Source organism: Dryas octopetala, chromosome 1 (assembly GCF_963921425.1).
Source record: "Dryas octopetala chromosome 1, drDryOcto1.1, whole genome shotgun sequence".
In the NCBI taxonomy this organism is placed as follows: Eukaryota; Viridiplantae; Streptophyta; class Magnoliopsida; order Rosales; family Rosaceae; genus Dryas; species Dryas octopetala.
In genome coordinates, this window is record NC_141366.1 from 4,296,125 (window position 1) to 4,307,707 (window position 11,583).

Sequence of the window (11,583 nt, forward strand, 5' to 3'; positions counted from 1 at the left end):
ATTAAATATGTGAAATTTGTTATGTGTGGGTTAGTAAACACTACGTACGTATACACTGAAAAAATTACATGTCCAACCCTATTTCCTCTCTTTAGGGGTTTGAGAAAGTTTTTTTTTTTTTTTTTTCAAAAAAACACGTGTAATAATTAAATTGGTTTTGTGTTTAAGAATGCAATTTCCCTTTCACCGTAAAGAGAAAAAAATCTCCTTTGAATTAAAATTTAACAGAGAATGTACTGAAAAATAATGCATTGACTTCTGACCAAAAAAAAATAATGCATTGACTTGTTCGAAAGGTCCAAGACCAAGTAAATACAGAAAAAGCTGATTTCTACGCGACTACATATACACGAGTAGTACTCCTTCAAGTACTTATTATGGCAGCTTTAAGCTACATAAGAGACAAGCTAAGAATTAGAACAAAGAAATACAACACTTTTTCAATATTACTGCAATCTACAGTACTGCAAATAGTAGTGGCTCTTCTCTTTTTATTTTTATTTGGAAAGGTTAGGTATAAGGCATATATATTTTTTCATTAAATAGGTGATAGCAACTGAACTATAGGACCCAGAACTTCTTACTCATTAGACAATTGAGATCTTTCACATCTTAGCCCAGAACTGTAGACTTAACAGAAACCAAGAAACTAAACAAGTTACAGACACAACATTTGAAGTCTACCTAGCTAGCTATATAGCATAATTAACATGAGAGAGAGACTAGAGAGAGAGAGAGGCATATATGCATGCAGTTGGTTGGGTTTTACTTGGAAGGTGTTGGTGTGCATTCTTCTTTGAGATTAGTGGCAGTGATAGGGAAGAGCTGAAGGGTCTTGAGGGGGGGTCTAGTAGTTGATGATATAGTACTACTACAACTTGGTGGTGAGTGACCCACATCCATCATCATCATCCAATCACGGCCGTGCATACTCATCACGGGCTTCTCCATCTCCACTCTCTCTGCAGCTGGGATTTCCACCTTCCACGTGTACTTCATCAATGCATCTTCAACTCCCACCTATATATGCCAAAACATACAAATTCGACCCCAACAACAATGAATATATATATATATGCAAATGGGCAGCATCAACTGTGAAAATGAGCAACAAAATGAAACAAATTAATTATTCTGTATTTGTCATTCTTCCGGTTAGAATATGCATACTCTAGCCTTGTCTTACTAATCTCTCTGTTTTCTTTTCCAATATATATATGACATGTTATTTTATTAGATCTTCAATACAAATTATACAATAAAATAAGAGTTTAGTTAATTGATTAATGGCATTAGTGGTATAAAATGGATAGTGTAACAACGTAATATTACTCGCTAATAAATTTTTTTCCTTATATATAAAAAGGAAATTAGGAAGAATATTCTCTTTTTCCACTAATAGAGTGTCTCATCGATCATTTTGTAAAAGAAAAAGAAAGTAAGAGAGAGGAGTATATATATACAACCTGAGGAAGAAAGGCGTGTGATGGGTTATGATGATGACAAGAAAGTTGCTGAAGAGCAGAAGAAGCAGGAAGAGGAGGAGGAGGAGGAGGGGCCTCATGAAAGTAGCCAAGAAGGCTGTGCTGCTGCTGCTGGTGATGGTGATAATAATGAAAATGATGATAATTATTATGATGGTGATGATATAGCAGCTGCTGTTGCTGTTGCTGTTGCTGTTGCTGGAGTTGCTTGCAAAGCTTCCTCCTAAGCTTCTGTCTGTCCCTGGCCTTGTGGTTTTGAAACCAGTAGAAGACATTCTTGCCTTCAATCTTGCCATAGAAGGAGAGCTGGGCAGTGATGTGTTGGATTTGGGCAGCATTGGGAGTTCTCACTCCAGCCCTGTACATCTCTTCCAGGATCATCAGTTGCTCTGGGGTTGGGCACCATCTTGAACTTGATGATGATGATGAAGAAGAAGAATTGGCTGCAGGAGACATTTCAATTAATTCTATGAAATTTGAATTAATTGAAATTGGAATGAATTACCTAGTGGGTGGTCTATATAGCACTAGCTAAGAGTAAGTGAATTGGGGTTGGTTGGAAGGGAAAGCTAGGTATAAATAGAGAGACAAAGAGAAAGAAACAGTGAGTAGAGAGGGGCAGAGAGAAAAAAGAGTGTGGGGGTTAAAAGAGAATAGTGGGTACTACTAGTAGTACCAGTGCAGGTGTCATGGTGATGCTTCCCTGAGAGGGGCATTCAAGGAGTGTAGGTTTCAGTCCTTGCAAAAATTACACACATGATGCACTGATCAGTACTCAGAGAGAGAGAGAGAGAGAGAGAGAGAGAGAGAGGAGCAGTAATGAGGGAGCTAGCTAGGGGCCATGGTATGGGGTACTTTGAATGATGATTATGTCATCATCACCATATAATTTAACTTTGCACACAGAACGAATAAGACACATGCACCAAGTAAGTTGGATTCTGAAGCTGAAGATAATTGCCTCGACTATTCCATCAGCTTTACAACAGAGCGCGTCATGGTGGATCACAGTACGTACTTATCAACTTGCAAGTAAATGAGGGCATTTTCGTGTTAATTATCAATTGAAGTCCAAAATAAAAAGATAAAAATGACCTCAGGTACCTACATGGTGCCAACGTAGTGCCATGTGTTCATAACTAACACAAAAATTGTTTTGCAACTATTTTAGAATAGAGTGTTTAACATAATTGAGTTTGTCATAGTTATAAAGATAAACAAGGGACATTAAGATATTAGCCTTTGAACTAATTTTTTATAGTCTAACACTATTAGCTTTTTATTTTAATAGCTAAAGCTCATATTCAAAATTGTACGCCACGTAAGATAATAATAATTCATGGGTTTCCTATTATTTACAAATTTTACCATTATGTAATTAATGTTCATAATTTCAGATTTCTCTCTTCCACAAATCATATATTAAACTATAGGGAATCATTAAAGTACTAGAATTATGGTTGTTCATATTTAAATGTATATAGAAAGTAATAGATATGTGAGTTTATATATATATATATATATATATATTGGAGATATGTGAGTTTTTATGTTGTAGGTTTTTTTTTTGGTCTGTTGGAGGTGTATTAGCTATTGTATTTTCATTAAATGTAGGTTCCTAGCTTATTGAATAATTCAAGTAGGTTCCTTAGTTTTTTTCTTTTTACACAAATGTTTGTTCCTTTATTGTTGTAGGTTATTTACTTGTTTATTGTGTAGGTTCATTATATATATTCCTTGAAATTTTATGGTTTAGGTGTGTTGAAGTATATTATGTAGATTTCTACTTATTACATAATTCTAATTTTATTAGTGTAGATTGTTTAAAAGTTTATGAAAAATTCATATTTGAAATTCAGAAAAAATAAAAGTCCAAACAATGAATTATGAGCATTAAAAACACCAAAGATTTATGAAGTAATAATAGCATGCAGTTAAGAGTCGAATAATAAAAAAAAACGTCAACATAGGGTTGAGGGCATCAAAGTGATTTACAATATCTGAATTTTTAAAAAACACAAAGAAATATATATATATATATATATATATATACACACACACATGTGTGTGTGGAGAGTAGATGAGTTGGAAACTAGTCAAAGGAATTAATATATGAAAAAAAAATATATGTGGGTTTTAATGGAAGAAATATAAATTTAAGGGGATTTCCCTAATTTTCTATATAAACAATTAATCCTTAGAAGGTCCCTCTTGTATAGTTTTCAATTAATCATTTCTAAATTCATTCTTTGATCTTGAGATATTGCCCATATGTGTAATTAAGGCTAGCATTTTCAATCGAAAAACTGCACCGAATCGATTTTGAACTGACTCCGAACTGATCGGTTCAATCATTATTTGGTGAAAGTCGATTTTGGTGGTCCAACTGAACCCTGCCATTGTCGGCGTCGGAAATGGCTTGGACACCGCCCCCCTCAAAAGTCCAAAACTCTGAACCAAACCGCGACCCTTCCAAGCCCAACCGAACCCAAAGAGTCGGTAAACAACTGGAAATGGTTCGGCAGCGGTCCGTCTTAAGAGCTTCTGTTGCTGTCGGTTGGGGTCAATTACCGACACCGACCCACCCCTACGTGTAATTAATGTGAATGGATGGATCCCTGTTGACATGAGATTTGCTTTCGGTACCCCAAACAGATTCAACTACCATTAACCGACAATTTTCAAGACTGTGGAAAACGTAAGCTTTCGCACATGGAAGCAGACATACAAAATTCATAAATGCATGCATGCAGCTAGCTTTGAATGCCGTGTCTTTTTTTGACTACTTCACTCTGACAACATTCCCCTAATCTCCACCCTTAATGCATTTATCCAATATTCATCTGTTTTTAATAGTCATCAAAAAGTAAACAATTTGGTTGTGTTTAAGTGCACGTACTTCATGTCATCATTAATATTGTTCATAAATAATGTGAAATGTCTGATACTGTAATTACGTAAAAAAAAAAAATTTATCTAAATGATTTTTTATCGTCTGACAAAAAATATGTGAGTTTAGATTAACCTACTTCCAATTCCAATTATCCTCAAGGCTTTGAGTCAAAGACCCAATCCTCTTCGATTATATATTTGCCATTCCCCATTTTGTAGGACAATGCATGGACCCTACTTAGAGGAGAGTAATTAATGCCTTCCATTCATGCTTAAATATGTCTTTCAGAAAATTATTAAGACCCCATCGTACCTTCTTTCTTCTTGGCCGGAGTAAGATCTCTCCCACGTCTCTATCTCCCTCAACTCGATCTGTCTCACTCTTTCATTCACTTCACGCCATTGTGCAAGCCTCAAGACATAGTCAAGTCACTGTCTCTTTTAAGGGAAATATAGATATGATCATATGCTACAATACCAGATATAGCCCGATACGAAAACATAAAGGGGGGTAATGGTCAAGCCGGCCGGATTAAAAATTGAGGTGACTGAATCTTAAAGGGATCGAATTAGAGGTTGGGGTCTAGAAAGTGGGTTAGAGATGATGGCTACCACTTGTGGGTTATAAAATTTAGTTAAGATATATATTTTTTTTTCTATTAGCTAACCCATGATAGAATTAGAGCATTCAACCCAAAACCAATTAGCAATGGGTAGAGAGACTCTTATAAGCACATATATTAAACTTTAGTTTTTCGATGTGGGACATTGCTTCACATTACTCTCAACACTCTCTCGCACGTGTGACGAGATTTTTGAGTCTTACACGTGAACAAATTATATTGGGTGACGTGGGAGCACGTGTGGCCGTTGGGCCTTACACGCGGATAACCAAGCTCTGATACCATGATAGAAGTAGGGCATCCAATCCAAAACCAATTGGCAATGGGTGGAGAGGCCCAAAATTTATAAGCACATATGTTAAGCTCTAGTTTTCCGATGCGGGACATTGCTCTACATTACTCTCAACACGCCCCCGCACGTGTGACAAGATTTTTGAGCCTTAGGAGCACGTGTGGCCGTTGAGTCTTACACGCGGATAACCAAGCTTTGATACCATGATAATTAGAGCATCCAACCCAAAACCAATTAGCAATGGGTGGAGAGGCCCAAGACTTATAAACACATATATTAAACTCTAGTTTTCCAATGTGAAACATTGCTCCACATTATTCTCAACAACCTAGACTAAAGTTTTTTAATTTTTTTGGGGTCATAACCCAGGCTAGAGTTAGCCAACTCAAAAATATATATATATATATATTGGGTGTAATTTCTCCATAAAAAAGGGCAAATATGTTTCTTTTTAATTTTCAAATTCTATCAAACTTCGTGCTTTTTCAATTCAAACAAGATATTAAACATGGTCATGGCTAGTATAAATTCTAACTGTGGGACAGAAAGAAAAAAACTAGTACAAACATGCTAGACTAGATTTTTCAAAATGTGCATACAAATATTTGAATATTGATCAAATTCCATTCATTTGTTTATGGAAGTTGTGAAATTTAATTGCAAGTGTCACGTTTATATTGTTATAGCATTTTCTTTTATTTTGGTAATTATTTTATAGCTTTTTATTTTTGGCCAAGATTTTATAGCATTTTCAATGGAATTAGAAACACCTTAATAATTGGCCCAAGAGGATCCACGCGCGGGCGAGTTGCACACCCAATAAGACACCTGAAAAACCTTTATTCACTTAATATTGTACAATAGGCAAAATGAATATCGAGTAGTGAGATCATTGTGCAAACACCAATATGATCACATTAATTTCTGAACTATATTAAAGCATCCGTTGCAGTTAGATTCTTATCAAAAAAGCAAATACAAGGACATGAGCTCACGCAAGAAGATACTAATTTGCCAGAGATAGACTTTGGGCATTTCAGTAATTTCATCAATTAATGTTGGAGGACTGGGTGGGAATCGAGAAAAACAAATAAATGTGGTGTGTAAAGGCTACCATGCACGTACAGTAGTGAAGGGTCTACGTATGTGTACACCTCATTTAGTATTAAGTACAATTAGAAATGTTTCCATACTGATCAGTTGTCCAATAAGATCATTGCACCCAATTCCATTGATTTGAGGGCTTAACTAGTTAACTGGACTGTCTAGTCACTCTTCATCCAAAGCAAAACAGTCATCAAAGATTGACAAGCTTGTCTGTGTCTGATCAAAGTTGATGGGCTTTTACATTTGTTTATTTATGGTAATTAACTAATTATATAAAGCTAGCTAAGCTAGCTAGCTCGATCATCGATCAAGTCTTGGTCTTGCATGGATAATCAGTACATATATGCAGTGATGAGAATAGTGACTCGACACCGGCCTGTTTCTTGTAGCTAGCTGCAGCATTCGGTCATATCATTGTCTCCTCAGCCTCATCATTTGTTCATCATTTCGTCACCAAAGTTAATAAAAATGCATTTTGTAGTGGAAATGCATATATATGGCATTTGGAGAGCACAATCTAAGCCGACAAGGGTGCCCTTTTTATTCGATTTAAGAAAAAAAAAAAAAAAAAAGGACTCTCTTAGACTCAAGAAAAAAACACACAATCACACATCTAATTTACAGAAGATAATGATCTCTTCTTTTTTAGGAAATTCTTAAGGCACATCAGCTAGGCTCCAATCTTAAGATGGACCTTCAAATATTTCAATAGGGCAGTGAAGTGGTATAGATCTGTGAGAGAGAGAGAGGTGGGTTAAGGGCGATTGTCCAAATCTGCTGACACTGGCCTTGATTGAGTAAGGTAGTGAACAAAATGGGCACATAGGTACGTCATATTTGGGAGAAGACAAGACGCCGTGGTGTCTGTTTGGTCAAAATAGGCCACCCCAAGAATCTTTATTTGACTTTTATTCCAGCGCGCACCAATGATACTCTTGTGGTGGGTCATCTTTTGGGACCATGTGAGTTCAATTTAACTATTATAAAGTGAGAAATGCGTTGAGACAAAAATTTCACACTAAAAATGTGAGGATCTGTATAATACTATATAAGGGTTTGAGCTATTTTTTGTAGAATAATATTTGGTCACCCTTTAGGGTACCTCAAAGTCATCTCACTCATTCAAATTTTAATTTTGGTAATGTCGGTGTATGATCAGAACCGTTCACTTTTTAAATCACATATTATAGATCATTTCTGTAAAAAATCAAATCAATCGGAAATCGTTTGATTATATAACTGTTGTTAATTAAATAGAAAAAATATATGATTTTCAATTAAAGAGTAATTTTTTTACCAAACTGTTGATTTTTTATTTATTTAATCAACATTAGTTATATACCCAAACGATTTCCAATTGAGTTAATTTTTTGTAAAGAATATCTATAATAGGTGATCTAAAAAGTGAACGGTTCCGATCATGCGTTGGCATTGCCGAAATCAGAATTTGGGAGGGTGTGGTGACCTTGAGATACCCCCAAGGGGTGACCCAAGTATTGTTCTTTTTTTATTGCTAATTAATTTTGGGATGAGTGCCTAGATTTTTTCATAGTATTAGAGTAGGCTATCCATATGTTAAACCCAGTCAACGGCCACACGTGCTCTCACGTTATCCAATATAAATTGTCTATGTGTTAGGCTTAAGTGATGCACATGCGAGGATGTGTTGAGAAAAAGATTTCACATTGAAAATGTGAGGCTTTACCTAGTGACTTATAAAAGTTTGAGCTACTATTTTTATTGTCAATTGGTTTTGGAATGTATGCCTAGATTTTTTCAGAATGCAAACTATTTTTTCCTATTCTGATTATGAAACTATTGTGGAATGAAAATTATAAAATATAAGTAAAAAAAGAAAAGTAGGTACCATTTTTCTCATAAAATTTAGCTAATGAAGCTTTGTCTCACTTATTTCCATAGCTGAATAGTTGATGCTAAAACTAAGAGGGCTTTGTGTGAAAATTAAAATGAATCTCTTTTTTATATATAAAACATAAAAAGAATAAAAGATCATAATTGTTACTTGGTCTACTATTTTGCATTACAGTAATGCTACACTTACTACATTTTTATACCACAATTTCATACCATCTTACATGACATTCATACATTGGACACTAAAAATTAAAAAATAAAACCTAAAAAAGAAAAAGGAAATGTCCTTCCAGTAAAGTAATGACACATCAGGTGGGATACAAATGTGGGAAAAAAAATGTGGGACAACTAGCATTATTGTTTGCATTATTAAGAAAAAATCTATTCATTGTTGAAGTTTGTAGTTTTAGTGACCAACTTGAGAGTCTGAATTTAATTTACCCTCCCATAATATTGTTTGATTAAAAAAATACATATTAATAATGCTTGAAAAAAAGAAACAAACAAGAAAAGAGGCCTATTAATAGATTGTTTTTTATTTGATGACAGTTATATAATTAAATGATTTCTAATTTAGTTTGATTCATTAATTGTTTGATAACTGTTTGATTAACTGTTTGTTTATTTAATAACGATTACATGACTAAAAGATTTTCGATTTAATTGATACATAAATATATGATCTTCAAATAATAATATAAAAAAAGAACGGTTTCAATTATGAAAACATACCGCAAAATGAAATTAATAAAATTGAAACCGTTCATTTTTTAACAAATTTCGAAATACGAGAAATGTTGATTGAAATTTTAAACTCAATATCTTAGCATTTGACAATTAGTGGACCTCAAAAGTTAAAATTATTAAAAAGTCCGTGCCAAAAGATAGTGGTGGGATAAGAATTAATCTTTTCAGTACATAATACATATATAATTGTACGAGTGGAAAAATTAATGTGGTCTGGTATTCCAGATTTTGCTTCTTTTATCTTCCAAAGGTAACATAGGGTTCTGGAAAATCTGATAAGTAGTAAGTTTGATAAGTAAGGCCAAGAGACTTAATTAAATCTGCTGTACACGGCCTAATTATACTGTTCTTATCTGACTTTCAGAGATCCTTTCAATTAATTCATAAATACTAAGTTACAACAGAATTTGTGGTGGTACCTATAATCTATGCCTTTTCACAATAGGGGAAAAGTCTCATAATGCCAGAGAAAATAAAGCAAATCTTAAATTTTTGAATCCCAACATCATGCAGCAGTATTGCATTTCTTTACAAGACAGGTATTTCTGTGACTTAGTTTTGATGCACTGATAATTTTCTCATAGGTTTCTTTACAAACACTTTCCTCTTGTGTTTGATCCCAAAGGGAGTGACCTCCTTGTCACACACATCAAAACCATGCCAAGCACGGCGAGGCAGGTACCGGCGAAAGTAGAAGTAATCAGAGCTGAGATGAGAGTGAGACCCCTCCAAAACATGGACCTGAGCAAAACCAGGTCTCCAATCATCAGTGCCTGCCAATTTGAGATAGAGGTAGCAGATGGGTGAGTCCACACATTGACCCTTCACTTGGAACTGATCCACCACGCAAGCTTGGAATGGTTTTCTAGGCACATCGTCAAGGACATCAGGCTCTATTGGATCCAACCTTCTTTTGTGCTTGGAGTTGAGGTGCCTCACCACAATGTCATTAGAATTTGTGTCACCAAATCTTAGGCTGATGTGGTTTGAGGTTTCAGCACCTTTGGTGCATGTTGTTTCAACTGTAACTGCGTAGGTACAATTTTCCTGCAATGTGCAAAGCGATATGATTTTTCAAGGAGTTAGAGGAAATAACATTCCAAAGAATAATGTTAAATATGTATTGTATTTACTGACCACATTACTAATCACATTTATGATTTTATATGATATGCACAAAATATCAACATATATGTGGCTAGTAAGTTCATGATCACCTTTTTTCTTTTCTGTTTCATAAAAAAAATAAATATATGATCACCTTCTTTTTTGGTGCCATACTTTCAGTTCCGGCAAACAAAGCAAGCAAAACCACACAGCATGTTAAGAAGGATCCTCTAAAATTCTTTGTTGTCATTGTCCTTTTGAGCTCTCAAACACATAAAATCATTGCCCCAACAACCCAAGTATCATATATGTTCGTATTTATCTATGTATGCGATTTATAGACTCACTGAAAGCTCTAAAGCTTCATTCTTTCCTTGGCATACTTAAAAAGGTATATTCTTAATAAGCTTTATATATATATATATACTCTTCCACTTTTGTGTACAATTAAACATATATGTGGAGGAGGTTCCTTCACTTTTACTTATACCATCTGCTTTATCAGGGTTGATTTCCCGGCTATTAGAGCAAAGCATCTTTTATTAGTGCTAATATCCTTAACTTATATCTTGATACAGTTCACACTAAAAGGTAAAAGGTGACTAATTTGGGATTTTTATATCTTTGTGCAACACCTCACACTTTACGCATTCAAGTGATTAAGTTGGGGACAATATCAGTGTAATATGAGGAGCGAAAAGACATGGGCTACTAACATGTGAAATTAAGAAGTAATGAGATACTTCTTATAAAAAACTTGAATGATAATAATAATTGTTATTATTATTATTATTAGTAATAAATATTAATATTGTTAATTAAGAACAAGAAAAAAATATTTATATATAATACAAGAAAAGAAAAGGGCTCGAAAAGAAAAGAAAAAAGGACAACTATGTATATATATAAAAAATACAAGAGAGAATGAGAATGAAGTTTGATACATTTACCTGTCAACTTGTGACATCTAATGAAGCTCCTATGTGCTTGAGCATGTCTGATCACACGTCAAAGGAGAGTACACAGTAAGGAGAGCAGTAGGTGCAACTACAGCTCAATCTTTAATTTCATCCTTCTATTTTGATTTCTATTTGTATGAACACGTACTGGAGAATATGTGATATTCAATCTTCTCCCAACATCATAATCAAATTCTGATTGGGGACTACGACAGCTCCATAGCAACCTGTAATCTGCTTAGTCAGTTGTCACTAATAAGATTAACGACTGACAAAGGTGCATGCAGTGGACAAATGTCATCTGTTAACCTTCGCTTCAAGTCTTCAATTACGTTAAATACATTAGAAAAGTAAGGGGAAGATTTCTCCCTTATTAGAAATGAATATGTATAAAATGAACTAATAACAAATTACTTATAAACTCAATTTTTGAAAGATTATTAACTGAAAACCCAACCAAATAAAAAATTAAGTTTCAGTTCAATCTGTCCATGTAT

General features: G+C 34.3%; 2 protein-coding genes across 2 annotated transcripts; both read right to left on the reverse strand.

Annotated features, from left to right (window-relative positions):
- Positions 1 to 765: 765 nt before the first annotated feature.
- Positions 766 to 1,940, reverse strand: LOC147296694 (WUSCHEL-related homeobox 3-like). Its single transcript, XM_086229545.1, has 2 exons — positions 1,464 to 1,940; positions 766 to 1,020 (listed from the first exon to the last, which is right to left on the reverse strand). Exons 1-2 carry the CDS (start codon positions 1,938 to 1,940, stop codon positions 766 to 768), a joined length of 732 nt encoding a protein of 243 aa, XP_086085671.1.
- A 7,351-nt stretch (positions 1,941 to 9,291) lies between these two features.
- LOC147296695 (embryo-specific protein ATS3A-like) lies at positions 9,292 to 10,416 on the reverse strand. Its single transcript, XM_086229279.1, has 2 exons — positions 10,282 to 10,416; positions 9,292 to 10,067 (listed from the first exon to the last, which is right to left on the reverse strand). Exons 1-2 carry the CDS (start codon positions 10,375 to 10,377, stop codon positions 9,573 to 9,575), a joined length of 591 nt encoding a protein of 196 aa, XP_086085405.1. The 5' UTR covers positions 10,378 to 10,416; the 3' UTR covers positions 9,292 to 9,572.
- Positions 10,417 to 11,583: the final 1,167 nt, after the last annotated feature.